The 22612-nt window shown below is 30.8% G+C and overlaps 2 protein-coding genes across 2 annotated transcripts in view; one reads left to right on the plus strand and one right to left on the minus strand.

Moving 5' to 3' along the window:
- Nucleotides 1-22173, minus strand: part of LOC118198309 (sin3 histone deacetylase corepressor complex component SDS3) — a 94386-nt gene extending 72213 nt beyond the window's left edge. The window contains exons 1-3 of the mRNA XM_085815073.1: nucleotides 21968-22173; nucleotides 8745-8811; nucleotides 483-630 (exon numbers count right to left, since the gene is read on the minus strand). Coding sequence (XP_085671199.1) covers nucleotides 483-630; nucleotides 8745-8811; nucleotides 21968-22067 — 315 coding nt within the window. The 5' untranslated portion in view covers nucleotides 22068-22173. The remainder of the gene's footprint in view (nucleotides 1-482; nucleotides 631-8744; nucleotides 8812-21967) is intronic.
- Nucleotides 22174-22234: 61 nt separating this feature from the next.
- Nucleotides 22235-22612, plus strand: part of ND-49 (NADH dehydrogenase (ubiquinone) 49 kDa subunit) — a 68292-nt gene continuing 67914 nt past the window's right edge. Inside the window, exon 1 of the mRNA XM_035370583.2 lies at nucleotides 22235-22393. Coding sequence (XP_035226474.1) covers nucleotides 22299-22393 — 95 coding nt within the window. The 5' untranslated portion in view covers nucleotides 22235-22298. The remainder of the gene's footprint in view (nucleotides 22394-22612) is intronic.

A 22612-nucleotide genomic window follows, 5' to 3' on the forward strand; every position in this document is an offset into this window, starting at 1 on the left:
ATCATTGCTGTGAAATTTAAAGGAAAGGTCTTACCTTTTTCAGTGATTATAATGATAGGTAAACATCATATAACTATTTCATTATGAACAACAGAGACCATAATAACTCCTTATTTTCAAGAAAGCAATTTTGTTCATTACTTATTCTTAAAATAGGAACTTTTTAGTATTTGAGAAACCTAATCTGTTCTTAATATTTACTTCCTGATTTTTTTAAAAGGTTTTTTTTTTTTTTACTTTCTCCAACTTATTATTATTATTCTCTTGACACTCAAGGATTTTCAGGGGCTGAATGGGAATCTGCTGCAATAATAGCTAATGAATGTTTATATTCCTCTAAAAACACTCCTGTGGTTTAAAAAATATGAGGCTTTTTGTTCTTTTTCTTTCTTCTGTTTTCAAGCAGTTGACATAATAACTAACACATTATTAGTCATAGAGCAGTTAGAGCCAATTTTGAATAACAAATTATTAATACTCACTTCAAGTCGAAGAAATACATCATTTAATGATAATCTATTCTCATGATTTATTTCTAACTTTTTTAACCTCTTTAAATATTCAGGGTGTTCACCATCTTCTAATTGTTGCAGCTGTTTTTTCAAATTGGCCAATTTATCTTGATACATCCTATTAAAAAATGGCAAATAAAAAAAGAATTTATAAAGATAAACATTCTGTCAGTCATAGTTTTTTTTAAAAATTTGAATTAAAAAAAAAAAGAAAACTGTTGTTACATTTACAGACATTATTTTTCTTCTTAAGTGACACTTAAGCACGGACTTGAGTCTACTAACAATTTCAAGCACACCTAAATTTATTTTGCCGTTCACTCTTTGGAAAAGCCTATTAATTTACAACAGAACAGAAAAATGCTGACAACACTTTATTCAGATGTTAGTTTATTACATTCCATGTATATAAATCTTTTGAATCTGAGGGCAAACTTCTAAAATTACTTGTTAATAATTATATACAGGGTGTTTCATAGATCATGTGACAAATTTGGAGGGGTGGTGGAGCATACTAAAACATGCATTTTTTTATAGGAATGTAGGGTCTAAAGTGATGGGTTAAGGCTGGAAGGCAAAAAAAATAACACGAGAGGAAAATGTGTTTATGTACAAAATCAACGCAAAGTGCTTCTTTGTAGCAATACAGTATTCACAATAAATGTTCAAAATTGCGACCACCAGCAGTAATATATGCTTGGTAACGTCACAGAAGGGATTGATGAACATTTTGAAAAACGGCAGGCATTTTGCGCACGCTTGCAGCCAATGGATAGTCATGCAATGAGGTCCTCCAGCGAGTCAACGGAAGTCTCGTAAATGATGCTCTTCAGATGGCCCCATAAAAAAAATCCAAGCTGGATAAATCTGGCGAATGGGAAGGTCATCGAACGGGTCCACCGCAGCCAATCCATTGGCCTGGAAATGTCCCATACAAGTAATTGCATACCCGCACGTTGTTATGGGCTGGCGCACCATCATGCTGGAACCACATGCGACAGCCAGAACATCCTGCAGCAATTCTGGCAGCACCTCTTGCAGAAAAATATGATAACATAAGCCATTTGTATGTGCAGGTAAGAGGTATGGGCCTATGAGGTAGTCGTTAACAATACCCACACACACATTCACGGAGAAGCGGGTTTGGAATGCATATGGACGTGTGCCGTGTGGATTACGAGTTGCCCACATGTGCATGTTGTGGCTATTGAAGATGCCGTCCTGTGAGAAAGCACATCCGATGGGAAATTCGCCTGTGCCGCAAACTGCTGCAAGAACCAATGACAAATGAACTCAAAGAGGATAATCTGTCTCTTGCAAGGCTTGGACTCTCTGCAAATGGTATGGGTACAAACCATTTTCATGCAATACTCTCCAAATGGTGGAATGACTTAGCTGCAGACGACGTGCGATGGCTCTTGTACTTGTCTGAGGTGATTCATGCACAATGCTCAAGATGGATTCTTCAATGCGAGGTTGTCGTGCACTTATATATTCTTCCACTCCTAGTGTCAGAGGTGGCTTCAAATGACCCGTTTTCACAAAGAGACCGATGCAACCTCTCGAACATTGTGTGCTTCGGCATACGCCTGTTCGGAAACCGCTCCTGGTACAACCGTAGCACTGCTCTGCCATTTCCATTAGCAGTACCATACATGAGATGCATGCCAGCTTTTTCCCCTGTGTAAACTCACCCATCACGTTCGATATCAGAGTTGCCAATGATCCTCTGATGCAACAGATTGTGGTTTGTCCGGCTCACTACCGCCCTCTACAGCTACATTGTCAGCCAATCACAGCTGTAGTTCCTATTACCGTTAGTGTTCCCTTTTTGAACATTTATTTTGAATACTGTATTGCTGCAAAGAAGCACTTTGTGTTGATTTTGTACATAAACACATTTTCCTCTTTTTTTTTTTTTTTTTTTTTTGCATTCCTGCCTTAACCCGTCACTTTAGACGCTACATTCCTATACAAAAAATGCATGTTTTAGTACGCTCCACCACCCCTCCAGGTTTGTCCCATGATCTATGAAACACTCTGTATATAATAAGAATAGTTCCTTATGTTTAAATACGTAGCAAAAGTTCCCATTACACATAACATAAAATATATATATTTCAAGTCTTTTACTATTTATTTACTTATTTTTGAGCACAGTTAAAATTTCATTATATATATATATATATATATATATATATATATATATATATATATATATATATAAAAAAAAAAAAAAAAAATTAAAGAGGTATTCAAACTTTCCTAAAGTTTAATATACACCATATTTAAAGACATCCAAAATAATATCAATTCTTAGTAAGTAGTAGCTTATTTATTATGAACTTAAAGTGGTTATTCTTAAAAAAATGAAGGGTAAAAATTTACTCTATGGTATTCCTTGGCGAATCGTTTCTTTTTTGATGCCATATAAATTCACAAAAATAAGAGTAAAAAATATCCTCCGACATTTAACCATACACATTTCCTTCATACAAAGAGGACACTTATAATGGTTACTAAGTAAATCTTTCATTCACACATCAGTCAATTAATGCTTTTTTCTCTTTTGTTCCAAATCGTACAGAAACTTTAAATTAATCTTACTACATTAAGCCATTTTATCATATAAACCACAAAATAACAACATACTTCTTAACCAACATTCAACACACAAATAAGCCTTTACAAATCTTTTTCCATCATTCAAATTCACTGCAATCACGCAACCAATTATGTCATAATACGGTTACCATGCCATTTAACTACTCAGGTTACCATAAATGAAACAACAACTTGGTGATAAATGAAACAACTTAGCAATAATCCATGGGGCACCCTTTTAAATCTACTTTATTATGGATGTCAATTATGCAGCAGATACAAAAATGATTAAGAACTCCTATATGTACTTAAATGAAATTACTTAAAACAAGTGACATACCTTATGAATTTCATTATCATATAATATGAAAAGTTTGTCATATTCATCATTCATTATATCTTCAGGCACATCATCGGATTCTCTTTCATTTTCACCATCACTACTACTCAAATATATAAATAATCATCTTTCATTCCATCTAGACTGTTATATATATATATATATTATTTTTTTAAAATGACTTTTGATATATGTTAGGTTTAATTTCATTCCATACTTTTATTATCCACTTTTATACTATTTCTAAACTGGCATGAAGCATTTGGCCTCCTTTTCTAAATGTTTTTCTCCTTCTAACATCTATGCATTCCCTGTTGTTTTAAATTTCCTTTGAGTGGTTTATTGATATACACACATCTAAAGCTAATGGTGTTAATCTACTTGGAATAACTGCCATGTCTGTATTATACTCTTTCATCAATTTCTTTGTATTATCCATCCGATGGGACTTGAACATATCCCAAACTAAAGGATTTTCTAGATTCTTTAAAGCAACAGGACAGTTTTGCCAAATCTTATCCACAATTGTACTCTGTTTTCATCCATCCATCCTTACTCGTTAGTATGAATGAAAATACCATTTGGGAAATTATTTGTCATTCTTTTAAAAATAACCATGAGTTTTAATTTTTAATCCTAAGTGGGAAAGCACTACAATGAGGTGAGATTTTTTTGTTTATCTGATTCAGTTTTGTTCTTTTCTAATCAATTTTATTTTCTGTCATAAACATTACTAAAGTTTCATCTATATTTTTATATCTGGCAGTAAATAATTGTTTTGCCTTTGCAGGTCAATAATATACTTCTGGAAACTTATCAGTTTGTTGTCAAAAATCTTCCGAAAGCCTCTGCGAAGCTTTTGTGTTTTGTCGTAAAACTAAATTATTTCTGTGCCATAAATCAAGTATACCAACTCAAAGCTAATTTAAACTTTTCACTTACACTCGCATTAGCTTATGCCTTCTTAAGGCAAATAAATGGGTGCTATTTATTGTTATAATTAATGTATTCTGGTGATTTCCAGTTAGCAGCACTTTCTTCTAGGATGTGCCATTTTGTTACTTCTTTACGCAAAGCACACTTATTGTTTGATATATTAATTATTGCGATTTCCATTTTCTTCCATATGTGTATCTATATTTTGAACTCCCGCCCTGTTCAATGAAGAACAGTACAGGGATTCCACTCATGTATGGAGCTTTCACCAACACCATATTTTCTGCAGCACAATTCCCATTTTCTTTTGCATGGCTTTGCACTTGAAACCAGCAATATGTTTATGTTTGTTTTGTTTGCAGGAACCATATGTACTACAAAAGGGAACACTCAATAAACTGCATTTCAACAATAGCAAATATGATTTAATTAAAAGTCCTCGATATTCACTTAAATTACTGCAACAAACACCTTCGATTCATAATTCTGCGAATTCCATTCACGTCAGAAGTGTATACTTACCTCATACTCTGGCACTCCCTCTTAGTCGATAATCTTGAATAAGATTCTTGTGCCCATTTGCAGTGAATACAACCTACCATGTTTGCAGAACTATTTATTCTCTCAAACATTTTACCCTAATGCATATTGTTCCCCTTATTGCTTGTCAATTCAGTATACTATCATTTGAAAGCTTGGAATGATGTCAAAAGATAAAAACATTGCACATATACAATTCAGGTTTCTCCATGAAAAGAGGGTGTGTGTTATATGGAGAATATACCTAAAAATTAAAAAAGAAAAGTGGTTGGAAATTGCAGGTGAACATTATACACCAGAATAAACGGTAAATACCAGAATGATAGTTTCTCAGCTAAAAATGCAGATTTCAATTTATTTATACTATGCTAGCTTCTAATGTCCATACATTAACTTTATATGATAGGAGTATATGTAACAAAATATTAAACAGTAAAACCTTGGGAAATGCGATTTTGGGTATATGCAGTATCTTAAATGTCTGCATTTAATTTGTCCATTGTGAGGATTTAAAGCATATGTAATATGCTGCTGAGCATCAGTCACATCAGTACTGTTCTCTTTAATGACTGGTTTGAAAATTCATTCACTAAAGAAATTAAACATATCTTAAAACAGCAAACCCATGCTTTAATATTCTCTTAATTCTCAGTTATGCTCTAGGACACAATACTGAAACCCTCACAATACTGTATCCAAATGTACAGATTTTATTGCTTCCTAATCCAATCAATGTATCATGCAATCATAAGAAGACTCGAAGCCTAATATGTCAGGCATGTTTACAAGTCCACAAAATAAAGTACTACATGAAGGAAAGCACAACATGCTAATGACATTTTAGCAGCAATTCAACATTAGATACTGCATAGAAATGATTCAATTTGCATGGGAGTATGCGAATTCATCAGCAACAAATGTTTGCTGGACAGAAGTTGCCAATAATGTTACAGTTTCCACTGACTGAAAATGAAGCTAAGAAAACCACATAGATTGCAAAAGTAACAGGCAGTGAAAATTTTTTAGATATGGAAGAAGAAGAGATCAAAGAGTTAGTCGAGAATGATGACGATGACCTCATAACATCAGCTGACAGTCAAAGCAGCAACAGTGAAGAGCTTTTAACATACAAGAAGTTAAATGAATTGTTTAAAAAAGGCAAAGGAAATGTCTGAACATGTAATGGAGACTGATTCAAATCAAGGTAGAAGAAGACACTTTATGAGAGGCATTGAAAAACTTCGCTCTTCTCACTGCAAAATATTTAATGAGTTGTACGTGGCATTGTTCCAAGCAAAAATCGACAGCTATTTAAAAATTTAATGGCATCATATACCTAGTTATTAGGTATTCATATACATCATATACCATATTTTGCCCATGCAATATAGTGGTTAGGGAGCCAAAGGGCTAGGGTTCAAATCCCGGAGAAGACATGGTTATAACCATCCGTCCCTTTATACGAAGCAATGGTGACCGCCTATTGGGTGCCTCCACAATAAAATGGCCACCACTTCTGGCCTATTAGAAGTGGTCAATGTTGAATAGGCAAGTGCCTGCCATTGGGGGGAGGACTTATTAAGCAGCAATGAAATTCTTTCAATTGAGAGTTTTGTTTCATTTTCCCCTTTTAATTACAATAATATTTAGGTTTGTATAAATTATACATACTTTCTTTATCTGAACTACACCTAACTCATTTTTCTGTAGAAAGTTAAGGATTAAGTGGCAGATTACAAGTCTTCATAGAAAAAGAGCTTGTTGAGACTACATTGAAAATAAACTAAAAAACAATATTCTGCCGAATAAATTAGATTATTTAGATGTGCATATTTATTTAGTAAAATACGTGCTTGCTTCAAGTAATCTTCCTTCTGGAGATGTTTTGAGATGTAAGTATGAACCACTTTGTACATATTCCAAGAATGAAATAATAACTAAGTCAGGAAGTGTAGTGGGCAATAAAATATGTATTTGGAGTCTTATTGATAACTAACTACTGATTCAGAAACAAAGCCATAATCTTTTTTGGAAAGAGCAATTTTTTTTTAGATGCAGTTAATTTTTCTTTGTTCTTTAGCAAAAGTTGACACATTAGAGGACTATGAAACAGAATACCACTCTCAAGTCTAATATCAGATTCTGTATGCTATGTGCTTCAACTAACTGAAAATATTTGTTGGTGATTATACTTTGCACTACAAATGCTGGACAAATAAAATAATTTTTGGAGGCTGCATATTTATAAAAGAATTGAAACAAAAGCAGTTTTTTTTTTTTGGCCAGCAAAGCAAATAAATAAATAAAATGAGTGCACTTAAAAGAAAAGACACCTAATGGGCAGTGAGTTTTTATCCTGAAAATATCATAACCAGATGGAATTCTTGGTTGGAAGCTGTCATTTACCTGACTGCACATATACAGCATATTATTGCTTTTTGCAATGATTATGAGGATGAACAATTTGAGTATTGATTTCCTAAAGGAATATTTTGAAAATGAAATTCTATCACTTAAAATAGAAGTTCAAAAGCTGATACTTCTGAATTCTGTCCAAAAACTAGGAAAACTGATTTAGAATTTTAGAGGGATCAAATTATGTGTTCATTTGTATCTTGTACAATAAAATCATTTAAAGTGTTCCCTGGAATACGTGAGTGCTCGCTTTTTTGGAGATAAGACGGAATGTACTTTGACAAATGCTGAAGTTCCTCAGAAGCACACAATGATGTTGATAGCAGCAACAGAGATGAGTTTAAAAGAACTGACTCTACACATGCTATTCAATACAAGAAAGAGCTTTAAGAATATTTTCAGATTATTTTATCTACCTGTAGCCAAAAGCATTCTTTTATCAGCTTTCAAGCCAAGCTTACTATTGGAAAGCTTCTCAGTAAATTCCAATATTAAAGACATTCCTAAAGACGAGCTCATTTATTGACACAATAATTTTCATACATAACTTCTTACAGAAGTCAATCAAAACACTCAGCTTGATATCACATATTTTTAGAGCAATAATATTCTATCACAAAAATATTGCAGAGGTAGCTATTCAAAGTGTTCATAGTGCTGTTGGTAGTGAGGATATAACAAAATTTAGCATACCATCAAAGTCCTGGACAGAAAACACTGAGACTACAGCAGTGTTAATTTTCAATTATCCCTTCCCCATATTATTGCAATAATTTATATGATTACAGTAGATTAAAAAAAAGGCCCACCCTTAAATTTATTTGAATAATTTTTTTTTTTTTGTATTTTTCTCTTATTGGGGGGGGGACCGGATTCAGAAATGTATGGATGTATGTATTCATGTATGAATATATACATATGTAATTATGTGTATGCATATACAGACATACACATGTGCATACATACATTTCTTAATCCGGTCCCAATAACAGAAGAGTAACCTTTTTTTTTTAATGTCAAAATTACATATCCTTACTAATAAATAATTAAATAAACCAAACAAATGGTATGAAATTCTTATCCAATTCCTTAACATCATCATTTGACACCATTGATAATGAATTTCATACGTTTAGATGGCTTCTAAATAGAACATTGCACAAAATAGAATTACAGAAATATGAGTATCCAGTAAATAATTTTCTCTTTTTATCAAGGGCCACTCACAACAAAACAGTTCTACATGGAGAAGGAAATTCAGCTGAATTGACACTGACCAGATTTTGTTAGGTACAGTAATGTGATTATATCTGAATCTAACTTATTAGTTTTGCCTCTTTTCTCGCTCTCCATTCTTAAAATTTTAAAATGTAGGAGGGGGGATTCATAAAACTTACTGTTCTTTAATTTCTGTATATTCTTCTTCCTGTTTAACCATATCAGTTTCACTTGCATCTTCAGTATCTGTACACACAAAAAAATGAGATTTGTAATTAAAGGAATGATAGAACAACTAAGATACTAATTTATAACAAATAAAAAATATTACTAATTTTACAGCTCCTAAAGATAAAAATACAAATGCATACATAAACTCCCGTAAAAGAGTTATACTTATGACATTTAAAATCATAATGATATATGCTAACTGATTAGGCTAAGGATTAGAATGTTACTAGCAAGCATTAGACAAAAATTAAACTAAGACACTACTTAATATGCCTTGAAAATTTCCTCCTACTGATTTTGTAGTCTTTAGAAGTACGGAATATCGTAAATAAAACTATGTTTTATTTGTCAGTATCTGACTTTTTAATATGAAAGCTCTATTTGTGATTGACTCTGAAATGTTTATATATTGCTGTTTCCAACTCTTTAGCTCAGATTTAAAGCAACTAATACCCTATGGATTCTTCAACTGAATGATCAGACTTGTTAATATCATGATAGATTCATGCAGAATACCATTTGCTAAATTTTTACATAGAGTAAACAACTCTGTGTAAAAATTTAGCAACACATTTCAACAATCAAATTTAGATTCTTCAGAAGGGAAGGGGGCAGAAAGACTTTTTTATTGATACAACCCAAACTACATATATATACAGTAAGAAATTTAGAACTAATATTTCACAATGACCAGAAATTGGAATTCAGATTAAATTTCATGAATTTTTGAAATGGGGTTTTGCTTATTTGAAAAGTTTTGGTTTTAACATTTTCAAAGTCTTTGTTGCATTTATATGATTATTAGAAATTTATTAATTATGAATTTCAATTTCTCATTTTGATGAAATATTAGTTCTAAATTTTTTACTTTATGTATTTAATGATAATTTTTCTGCCGCTTAATGCATGAAAATACTAGGTAAGTTTATATTTTGTTTTCAAAAGAATTCTTTTGTAATTATATATATGTAATAATAATTTATAATAAAAAATTGCAGCTATAGTGCAAGTCATAAGCTTTTTAATTTACTTTTATTTTGAATATATTCATGTTGACGTTAAGTATAATTAGACATTTAAAGCCATGTCTCACATTGTTTATTTTGAATATGGTTAAGTAGGCGACCTTTTAATACCTCATCAATACTAATAGACGCAACATCATAAATATTACCCAACAGATAAACACCTAATAATCATAAATCATCACCTAATAGTATAAATATTATTTAATAGTTAAATACCCAGTTTTCTATACTAGTATATATCTTGAATAACCCGATTACACATTTTATATTACATGTAATGTCTGATATTCCCTCCCCCTCTCATTTTCATATTCAAAGCAAAGATGCAAACAGCTCCCTATAGCAAGTGATTGCCACAAATAATGATTTACTTAGGATTTGTGCAGTAGAGAGGTAACTACACAATAGCCACAGGTGTGGTACTACAGAATATATGCCACAACTGCATTATAAGGGAGAAGTGCACTTTGGTCTTTTAAAGACAATCATATTAATTAAAAACATAACTTTGTAAATAATAACTCTATACCTTTCATGTGAAGTTATATGTTATGTAAAATTCAACTAATATTTGTGGTGAAAAGTTCTAAAGTGCCTACCTCCTGATATGAGAGAAGATCAACATGAACAGTTAGTACACTGCATATATCATAATACTTTTCTATTTAACAATTGTATGTGACTTTATGTTTTTACATTCTTATTTTACAGGAAATACCCATGCTTAATTTTTTTTTTTCCCTAAAGATTGTAAAAATATGAAAGGAAAAACAATATTTTTATTCTCATGCTAGAGAAGAACATGATATTTTATTTTTAAGTGCCTCTGAAAAATATTTAACGGCAATATTTATAATATAACAAACAATGATTGCATTGACCAGTGAGTAAAAAACAAAAACTTCAGTTAGAAGACATGAATATGTGTATACAATGGTGTATCCATTTAAATATATAGCTTGGATTATGCTGCAGCTTCAGTTTATCAGTAGCAGGTAAAGCTGGTAAGATGGATAAAAAATTTCAGAATAATGGACAGATATTAAGGTTTTACCAGATGTGCAAATCTACCACTACTTCAAGGTTTATTTTGCACTTGATAACGGAGCCTGCTTCAAAAATCAAATTTTTTTCCCCATCTTCTGTATGAGTATCTTTGAATATAAAAGAGAACACAGAATCAAATTTCTATTATAAATCTGGCGACAACTCTAAAATATTTATGTACTTTAATAATTTATATAAAAAATTTGGGTGACCTTTCTTGTAAAATTTTTTTCTTAGATAATTCCAAAGCTCTTGATGGAGATGGAATAAAACCGGTTTTAAATCTGCTATCGTATCATTTGTTCCTGAAATCTAATACATAAAGCATCATCTATTAATTTCTTAACTTTTATTTTACTTTGTGCATTTCTATTTCAGTTTCCTTTAATTTAACAGCATGCCTTTGTTTTAAGTACTCCCCCCCCCCTAAAAATCAGGAATTTTCTCCCAGAATATCAGCATGAAGTTTTCAAATAGAACAGTGGACTTGGATTATAAATAAAAGAGTAGAATAGTATAAGGTTTCTTTGTATGTGTTATTTGTGTCAAGCTAAACTACTAGTTTTAGATATTTTATTGAAAACTTGGCTGATTAAATCAGAAATTATCTGTTGTTTTCTATTCAATATGCACATATTCAGACATGCATATATTTCTTAACCCAATTCCAATAATATACCTTTTTTTAATGTGAAAATTACATATCCCTACTAATAAACCAAACAACTGGTCTGACATTTTCATCCAATTCTAATAATTTGACACCAATGATAATGAATTTCATATTACCTTTTTTTAATAGTATCAGCTTCTTAGTGTTATCTGAAATGCACTTATACCTGTTGATATATTTTAAACATATTTCAAAGAAATTTTAGATTACTTCTTTCTCAAAAGAGAAAAGAAAAATGCCAAAGAAAACATGAAATCTAACAAAGCAACAACCCTGTGTTTGGCATAAATTATAGCCAAGACTTGATTTTGAGGGCAAACAGGTACATGTCCCTATTCATCTGCAGAAACAAAGGGAAAGCTACATTTGCATTTATAATGAAAAGAAGTAACGTAAATGAGAAGGTAGCGCTATCTGATGGCAAAAATGAAATAGTTAAAAAAAAAATGAAAAATTAAGTTAATAGAATTTTAAAAGTGTTGAAAAAGACTGGATTAAAATAAAAAATCATTAACTAAACAAGATGAATTTTTGTGAATGTGAAAATCTTCCTGAAAATCAATTCACCAATGGAACAAGCTTTTTGGATAATTTTTGCAGACTTGGTCAAGATTGTGATTAAAGATTAGCTACTGAAGACATTAATTTTGCCTTTTCGGACATAAGATTTACATTCCTTGATGCGAATCTTTAACATTTTTATACTTTAACTAATATATCTCAAACCACACTGATAAGGTATGCTATGAACTCTTCAAGAATTAAAGTCAGAAACAGAAGTTTTAAGAATCGAGCCATGGATAAGAATGATAGGCTAGAAAATGGCTTAAGAATTGAAATTCCAGAGAATTCGCACTATTTTATAACTGACAGAAGGATGAAATGGAAGCATGACATGTTTACGAACTTTATTTCTAATAGTGGGATGTCTTGTTTGAACGCAAAATGAAAATTAAAGGATTTATCAATGTCCATTTGAGAAAATTTTTGGTTAAAATCCTAGTACAGTACAAAGTCCATAATCCAGACTCGTCGGCAATTCCAGATTATAGATCATCAATTTAAATCTGGGAAGATTTCATGCAGAAATTATGCAATTAAAAATATGAAACCATAATTTATTAAATAAAGAGCAATTATGATCTAAAGGGTGTCAAAATTTACAAAAAAGAAGTTTAATATTTATTTTTTTTACTTTAGTAAACATTTCTATTAATGTAAGTTGTTTAAGTTGCTTCGTTTTTTGTGCTAATACTTTCTCTTTAATTCTATAAACAGAAATAATTTGTTCAGTTACAAAGTTCCACTGTTCAAGTTCTGTAGTTGCTGTGTCGAGAATATCAACTAAATTGTCAATCAAAATTTTTTCGTTTTCAATAACCTCTCTGTTAATTTCTTCACTATCGGAAACGGTATTTTCCGTCGGTTAATTGATTGATGATTGGGGCATTGTCGTCACAATGAAAAACTTCTGTTATATCATCTTCATTTATAACCGCTTCTCCACATTTCTTTACAAAATCCAATAACTGGAAAATTTCACCTTTAGTTTGCAATGTCCGAAAACCTTCAAATTCACGGCTATCATCTTCATCGTTCTCACCATGAAATATGGTAGCTGGCCATAAATTATGCCAGGCATTTTTTAATGTATCTGGAGACACATCCTCCCACGATCTCGCGATGCTCCACACAGCAGATTTTATGCTAAAAAATTTCAAAAAGTCTAGATATGTAACATAGATTTAAAAAATGCTACTTTATATTTGCATTTCAGCGTGCGCACTATTCCCATATCCATAGGCTGAATGATAGACTTACAATTTAAAGGAATGACTAATACGGATAGATTATCTTTCACTAAAACTTTAGGTGGAGTATGCACTGAACAGTTGTCAACATTTCAGGACTATTTTGAGACATCAGGTAAACCAACCGAATTCAAATGTCGCCGAGCATCGGGTATAAAATGATTTTCAAACCAATCATTCATCAATGCTTGTGTCATCCATGTTCTTTTAATTGTGCGATATATAACGGGGAAAATCGTTACTCCTTTAAATGATCGAGATCGTGCATGTTTTCAGATTACGAAAAGTTTGCACTTGTGCATTCCCATAGCATTTGCACATGCTAAAATTGCTAGTCACGCTTTGGAATCTTTGACACCAGTTGGAGCCTTTTGTGTAGAGGTTGCCAAGGTATTTCACGGTAAATATTGCCAGAAAAGACCAGTTTCATCAACGTTGTAAATTTGTTCTGGATGAACAATTATCTCCAGAATTGTTCAGCAGCTTCAGTACCAGCTGAAGCTTTTTTACCTGGAATTTTTAATTGTCTTATATCATGGCGATTTTTTAATTTGGTTAACCAACCTGTCGAATATGTGCACTCAGTGTTTGAAACCGTCAATGGCATGCCCTCACTGTGAGGCCGTCTGATCCATTCAATCATCCCTTTCTCATGATCGTCCCTTTTAGCATAGCGAACAATTTTTCTGTTATTTATTGCAAGTGGGGTGTCGGAATCCACAAAAAATTCAAAAAGTTCATTTTTCTTTTTGCTTATGTCATATACAGTTGACTTTCCAATATCATACTCCTCGCATAATTTTGAGATGGATTTGCCTTTATCCACTTTTTGCAGCAATTCCACTTTTTGTTTGATGGACATCGAAACATGCTTTCGCTTTATAGATCCTTTGGCAACTTTGGAAATTCTTTTTGACATAATCAAAAGTTCAAGCTTAATTTTTATAAAATTGCTCTAACAGTCTGCAAAAAATAATAAGACGGATCCAATTAGAAGATTAAGAATCAGCACAATCTGCAACATTAACTTAAATGCCTTAGAATCAGTAAAGATAATTTTAGCCTAGATTATACCGTGTGTTATACATTAAACGCGCATGCGTAAAGCATACAAAAAAAAAAGTTTGTGGCTTTGAGGTCCGGATTATAGATCATTCTGGATAATGGATGTCCGGATTACGGACTTTGTTCTGTATACAGTTCGGCCTTGAAGCAATTTTGAAAATTGTCACCAACACCAAAATGGCCCGTTTACTGCTCATCATAAATGTTGCCAATAGTCACCAAATACTGGCAAAACATATTGTAATATGTTTTGCCTTAACTCTTTGAAATCTAGACCCTTCGCTAACTTGTATCCTCAAAATACCAAACCGCCCAAAATGCTTTTCCAGTTTCACAGCAATTTCCTCCCCTCCCCATCCTTTCCCTGATCTTTAAAAATTAAGCTTTTCATTGGCAGCATTTGCTCATGCTCTAAGACTAATGTATACTTAAAAAGACAAACAGGAACAGTTATTTATTAACCCTTTCCTTAGGCAAAAACATATTGTTGTCTACTTCGAGAGAAAAACAGTAGGGGAAAAAAAAAAAAAAAAAAAATTTGAAGCAGAATGTAAGCATTTTATTTTTTTAAAGAATTATATAATCCTTATTTAATAAATCAAATTTGTATTTTAAATTCCTAAACCTATGTTGATAATGTTTACCAACTTACGAAGTTTGGGAATCTTACTAAAAAAAGGCACAAAAACCACCAACTTGCACCAAATAAGTAACTTATCTTTTTATGTGTAAAAAATTGCCAAATTGCACCAAGATAGTTGCATTAACATCTAAGTATCCACTTTTTCTGCCAATTTAGACAACTTTCTAAACAGTTTGGAATATTCACTTCTGTTAGCTAAAATATAATCTTTTTCAATAAAGGAAATGTATGCTAGATGTGTAGAAACTTAGTCTTTTGCAAATAAGAAGCAAACAGCTTGTGCTACATAACAGGCAATTTTTCTTACAAAAGAACCATTTCATGAAAATAAAGAAAAACAAAGCCAATCAAGTATACTTAAGATTTCTGTAAAAATAATTTAGGATTCGGTAGTAAACAAGCATATTTATAGCTTTTACTGAAATTTGTATACAAAAACTGACAGTTTAATTTTTATAAATTACAATATATACTAATTTGTTTCATTAATATAATTCTCTGGTCTGATTTGAAGACAGTTGAATTCTCTTTCAATTGGAATATTAGTTAAAACGAATTAAGCAATAAAAAGAAAAGAAAGAAGGAAAGAATTGCAAGGGGGGACTTTAAATTTTATTTATAAATTAATCCTTTTTATTAAAGTTTCTGAGTCAGGCAAACTTATTTTCTACATCAATTATTACCATCAAACTAGAGAAATACTTACAGAAAACCTCTTCAGCGCAGAACTTGTAGATATTTATACATACTATTTTAAAGTAACATCATTTAAAAACTGTCTTTTATGTAGTCAACACAGCAAATTGATGATACTTTTACACTTCAATGACAAAGTGGATTTAAAATGACTGATATAGCTAGTCATTTCATACGAATCTCTCAACTCCTTTTCTTGAAATTCTATTTGCATGTATTAAAAATTTGATTTTAACATGACAATTTATCATAAAGTTCTTTTGTTTAACTTCTTATGCACATTAAGTTTTATTATTCTGTTATTTAAAAGAATACTAATAAAAACATTATTATGTTTACTATATTGCCAAAAAGTATTCTTCACTATCTTCTGTTACTCAGGGAATTCAATCATTTTAAATCAACTGCTATTCACAAAGGCTTTTCTCTTTTCATTATTTACACAGCTTTTAAAAAAACTTCTTCATGCCATTAAAAAAAAGTATTTCTGAGAGAAAGGAAAAAAAAAAAAAAAAAAAGACTGCCTTATTCCCATCCTATTTTTCTTTTCCTTATCATCTCTGATACTATAAAATAAACAGAATATTTTAAAATCCCATAGAAAGAGGAAAGTATGGTAACATATTCACAATATAGAAAATTTGTCATGTGATGACATTTGCATTGCATAGGAAATGGAACAACTTTATTTTAAAATGAAATTTACTTGAAATTATATATATATACATATCATAGAACTACAATAAATTCTATCACTGCAATTCTGAAGTATGGTTTCAGAATAAACACTCACATTCACCTTATTACCGAGTTTCAGAATAGAACAGCATAAAAACTTTTCTCCTATTAATAAATATGGGGAAATGTCATTTGTCAGCAATGCTATGGAACAAAGTACACTTTAAATTTTACTTGCAAGACAAGGGAAAAATTATTCATTATAATTTATCAAATTTTGCCCTTTTTTTACATAATTGTCCAATTATCCAGAAAAATACATTTCTGCAATTGCTTTGACATAATTAATTATTCTATATATACCTTGCTACAAAGCTTGAGGCATTATTTTCATAAGGTATTTTTTAGCAAATATTCAAATACATTGATGCAAAAATATGACATATCAATAATAAAATGAGAAATGTATGATAATGTAATGCAAAACAATAATTCTTTAGAATAAATATACTTAAAATTGCATTAGGCATAAAATTATATAGTAATAAATATTACTATTTCATATTTAACATATACTTTTATAAATAAATTTTGACAATTATACAGTTACAACAGACATGTTTACACATACCAGTAACAGACATCTTGAATTTGAAGAATGGAATACACTGCATTTATGATTTTTCAAATAAGTGTGCCAAGAATTATTAATTACTATTGGTACAGTGAGGATCATGTGATCATTAAAAATTAAGCTTTTCATTGGCAGCATTTGCACATGCTCTAAGACTAATGTATACTTAAAAAGACAAACAGGAACAGTTATTTATACAGCATTAAAAAAATAAATAAATAAATAAATAAAACTGAAAAAATATAATTCATTAAGTAGTATAACTTTTGGTTATTATAATTCATTAAGTATAAATTTTGGTTTTGGTTATTATACATTTATTACTTTCATATTTGTATTTAGATATGGTTTTGATAAATAATGAGCAGAAAAATCAAAGAGATAAATTCTAGGTTGGAATTCTATAATGTTATTAATGACCACTGTAGTTTTAGTCAGTCAAAAATTATTTTATATTCTTAATATATTACATATAAAAATACGAAATTCTTTTGAATTACTAACATACAAAGGATAATATAGTAGTTGTTTTTATTTCATGACAAAGAACAACTGTAAAATAAATCTTTTGAATGCAAAACAAAAATCACATAAAATTTATATCTCCTATACTGGAAGATTGACTAGTAAAACTAAAAACTGTATTGAAACATACTATTTTGTGGAAAAATTCATTAAAATTAGATTTCAATTATCATTTAGGCCCATATATCATATTGAAATAAAAAGAGCGGGTGTTGGGATGCCTTAAACTAGGGGTCTTCAACCCGTGGCCCGCTGAAGGCATATCAGTGGCCCCACATTTGAATTTGAAGAAAAATTGAAGAATTTTTAAAATTTGCCTTGTCAGTTTTTTGGTCATAAAAAAATTCATTTTCTCTTATTCTTGATATTTAAAACATTTTATTGACATGCCTGATATTATTCAAGATAAAATTTCCTAAAAATGACGAGTTTTTCAAAAATTTCACTTTATCTTATGTAATTTTAAAAATTAAAAATTTGACTAAGCATAAAATCTCAATTCCATAAAAAAGGTAGATTCTTATCTTTGTTGTAAAAGTGGTTAACTTCATTCTGTCTAAAGGAATTGAACACAGGCAATTTCGACAGTTCTCGAGTGATCTGGAAGCTGAATATAACGTTGTGTATAACGTGGAAGTACGTTGGTTGAGACGAAGAAAGATGCTTCAGTGCCTGTTTTCTTTGAAGAGCAAAGTTCAGCAATTCATAGAGAAATCTATTCATGAGTTCAGTTATGAAAAATAGTAGAGAGATTTTGCATTTCTTGTCGATATTACAGGTCATCTCAACTAATGCTTACTAGGAAAAGATCTATTTGTTCATAATCTTTATTACTTCGTGAAAGCTTTTGAGACGAAATTAATCCTGTGGGAAGTCAGTTGCTAAATAAGAATTCCACTAATTTTCCAAAATTGATGGATAGTGTGAAGAACTCTACAACATGGAATTCAAATAATTATGTACAATGTATTTTAAAGAGAGATTGAAAAGCAGATTTTCCGATTTTCGTGAAAATGAAATGTTCATGAGAATGTCGCCATTTTCAGTAGACGTTGGGAGTATTCCACCCGAACTTCAATAAAAATTTATAGATTTATAGTGTAACTCTGCAGTAATATTCAAGTTCTTAAAAATCCGACATTAATTGATCTCCCATCAGTAATGTAAGTTTTTTTATTGTAAATGTATTTTCTAACATCGTTCTGTACAATCATCTTTATACTTTTTTCATAGTTAAAAATGTTGCAAAAGATTTTAATTCAATTTCCATTTGACTTTTGGGAACCAATGTATATATATACAAATATGTAACATTATCTCTTTGCTCAGAATCAATTATAGTTTTGCAAAACAAACCTCCCTTTTTCATACAAATTTTTTTACTACACTACTGAGAGACATGTGGCCCGCGGATCTTGTGAATTTATTGATGTGGCCCTCGGGCAAGAAAGGTTGAAGACCCCTACCTTAAACCAAGGCTTCTCAAACTTTTTTCTGTCACGACCCTTTTTTATCACTGAGATTTTTTTCACGACCCTAGAACTCCATAACATTTACGAAAATTTTGTGGGACCCCTTAAGCATTGCGCAAATTCGACACACAATTTATGAAACTGTCAATTTTTTCACTTGTAGTGTAATATTCTATTGCAGTTTTAGGTCATTAACTTTAATTTCTAATTTTAGAAATTATGAAACAGTATGAAAATTTTAAAGTAAAAGACAAAATGACAGTGTCACGTGCAAAGCAAGTAAAATGAACGTTTATATTACAAAAAGAATGCATTGAAATGTTTTAGGTTTTTCTTTGTCTGTACTGTCTTATCTTTATCTATTTTTAGATACATTGTGTAAAAATATTTGGTAATTGTAAAATTATTATAAAAAGAAATGGTTGATCTTTACAATATGGTAGTTGGGCGACATTTTGGAGGCGATAAAGGTTACTACCTGGGACTTTGGTAATAATGTGAGCAGTACTCAGTTCCGATTACGCATTATTTTCTGTGAGGGAAATGAGAGATCATGGGATATGTCATGTGATATTAATGGACGAATTACGGTTCTTTAATCGGAAAAGGGGGGAAATCGGGAAAAAATCTGGAAATTTTGTATTTGGCTTTATTCTGTGTTGTGTGAAACAGTGTTCGTGAATTTTTGGATCCCATGGCCGTAACTAAAGTGAATTCGAAATGGGTATTTATGTATGTATTAATTTAATGTATGTGCTCATTTATATTTTAAGTAGTGTTTTTGAATTTAATTATATTTTAATTAAATGATAGTTATTTTGTGAATTTTATGTTTGTAGGAATTTGGTATACGTTTTAGTTGAAGTAAACGTGCATGGAAATAATTTAAATATCTGACACTAAGTATTTGTAATGGTTGCGGTATGAATTCGTTGGTGATGTGTATAATGTAGTAGATGATTTAGAGGTAAAAGTTTTTGGATATTTTATTTATTTTATATGTGAAAATGTTCATATTTGGAAAGGGTAAATACTTTTTCGCGATCAGGTAATTTCATATATGTTCTTTTTACCGGGTTTAAAGATTGAGAAAATTGTCATGTATTTTCATGAAATTTTTCTAATTTATGAGAAAAAAGCAGTGTACATGGATATAGTGAAGAGTGTGCGCAATGCCATTTTTGTGCAATTCTGGGATGTTTTTTTAAGTAAAAATAAGTCGACGTGTACATGGTTTAGTGATATTTTAATTAAATGATAGTTATTTTGTGAATTTTATGTTTGTAGGAATTTGGTACACGTTTAAGTTGAAGTAAACGTGCATGGAAATAATTTAAATTTTTGATACTAAGTATTTGTAATGCTTGCGGTATGAATTCGTTGGTGACGTGTATAATGTAATAGATGATTTAGAGGTAAAAGTTTTTGGATATTTTATTTATTTTATATGTGGAAATGTTCATATTTGGAAAGGGTAAATACATTTTCGTGATCAGGTAATTTCATATATGTTCTTTTTACCGGGTTTAAAGATTGAGAAAATTGTCATGTATTTTCGTGAAATTTTTCTAATTTATGAGAAAAAAGCAGTGTACATGGATATAGTGAAGAGTGTGTGCAATGCCATTTTTGTGCAATTCTGGGATGTTTTTTTAAGTAAAAATAAGTCGGCGTGTACACGCGTAAGGAGTATGGTATTGTGCACTTTTTCCCAATTTTCCAGTGAATATTTGTCATGATTAAGCAGTTTTGTTAGATAAAATTTCTAGCATAAGTGTAATTCGGCTAGTAGATTGTTGGAAGAAGTGTTCAGTAGATAAAAAGAAAAGAAACATGCCTTTACTTCATGAAGACAAAATGGCAGCGGGGAAAAAAATAGAGGGTTGCTGTAGGAGAGTTGGTCGCCAAATTTTTGCCAAAAAAACGCCAAGTTACCATAATGTAGAGATCAACCAAAGAAATATCAAAACTGCTAAAACGTTTGGGGAGCCTTTGGCTGCACGTCCCACGACCCTCAGTTTAAGAAACTCTGCACTAAACAAATGCACATCTAGGGTTGTTAAACTACCTTAAGTTCTTGAAAGGCAAAACCATCTTTATACTGTCATAAGTTCTTTTGTTGTTTAATATATATCAAGGTATTTAAAATTTTCTTGCTATCTTTAATGATGATTTATTATCTGAATGACTGGAAATTTATATTAAAAAAATTAATAAATAGAATAATTAAGCAAATTTAATTTAAAAAGCTGTTTAAATATGATTTTTCATTTCTGGTTGGGATCTGATCAGTATCTGTCTGGCATGATGTAGTAAACTGAGAAATGTCGAAACAGAAATGAAAATAACCTTAGTAAAATTGACAATACAATACTTTTATTTTCATGAGAATGAAAAGTCCATTAAAGTCAGAAACAACTGTAGTTAATGATTTAACCTTTATTCAATGATTTTTAATAAAATGTAAAATGCAAGAGAGAAGGAAGTAGAAATTCAATTTGCATTTTTATCACACAAGCAGGACTATAAATGGAAATGATGTGAGAAATTTATCTCAAAAACAAATAGCTGTATTACATAATAAAAAGAAAATATGACATATAATTCTACAATTACATTTTTCGTTATTTTTTGCCTTCAAAAGTCTGTGTGCAATACAAAATCAAAATACTTCTATTTCTTCTCTAACGCTAGCAAAATATACCTTGCTCAGTCAAAATAAATGACAGGCATTTTCAGAAAATTAGAATTATTAGAAAATACACAATGAAGGCAGTTTTGCTGACACAGTAACATTATTTTTATTCATATACCGAAAGCAAAAAAATACTATTATAAACGAAAATATCCTAAATATTCATGCTAATGTTAAAATCTATTAATATTAAACTATGCTTACCTTCATCAGATTCATGTTCATTTTTTTCATTGGTTGTTTCAAAGTCGCTGTTTTCATCGTCTAGATCTAAATCGTACTCACTCATTTTTCGTTTGATCATAAGCAAATGCCCTTTAATATAACAGGGCGATTAATAACCTAGCACATTAGCATCGCGGAGCAACAATGACGCTCAAAACAAATGTTGTCGTTATATGCGTGGTGCTGCCAGTTCTGAAGATAAAAAAGCAAGCTTGATTTTTCGCACTATGAGCAAAAACACTTACTGGATGCAAAACAAGACACCAAAGTCTGTTCGCGGCCTTAATTTGCCTTAAGGTGAATAAAAAGTATGGCTTCCGTCGTACGTTCGTGTTCGGCGGGGCTAACTCGAACTTTGTTCAATTTTTTCCCTTATCGCTATGGAGCATCGTTATTGACTGAGAGGTATGCAGCGTTAGTAAGAGAAGTGTAATACTTGTTTGTTTCATTGCAATGTAGTATTTCTCTTTTAAGAGCTTCGCATGATACAAAAATTAGAATATCTTTAAATCAGACAAATATAAACATTCTTTTGTTAATTTAAAATACTAATAGTAAACAATTTATAATTTCTCTTGAAATATATCGCTAAGGTACACAAAATTCAAAAATGAACTGGTTCGG

The sequence above is a fragment of the Stegodyphus dumicola genome, chromosome 1, assembly GCF_044657685.1.
Source record: "Stegodyphus dumicola isolate Sdum_Otavi_A_Nest chromosome 1, ASM4465768v1".
Lineage (NCBI taxonomy): Eukaryota > Metazoa > Arthropoda > Arachnida > Araneae > Eresidae > Stegodyphus > Stegodyphus dumicola.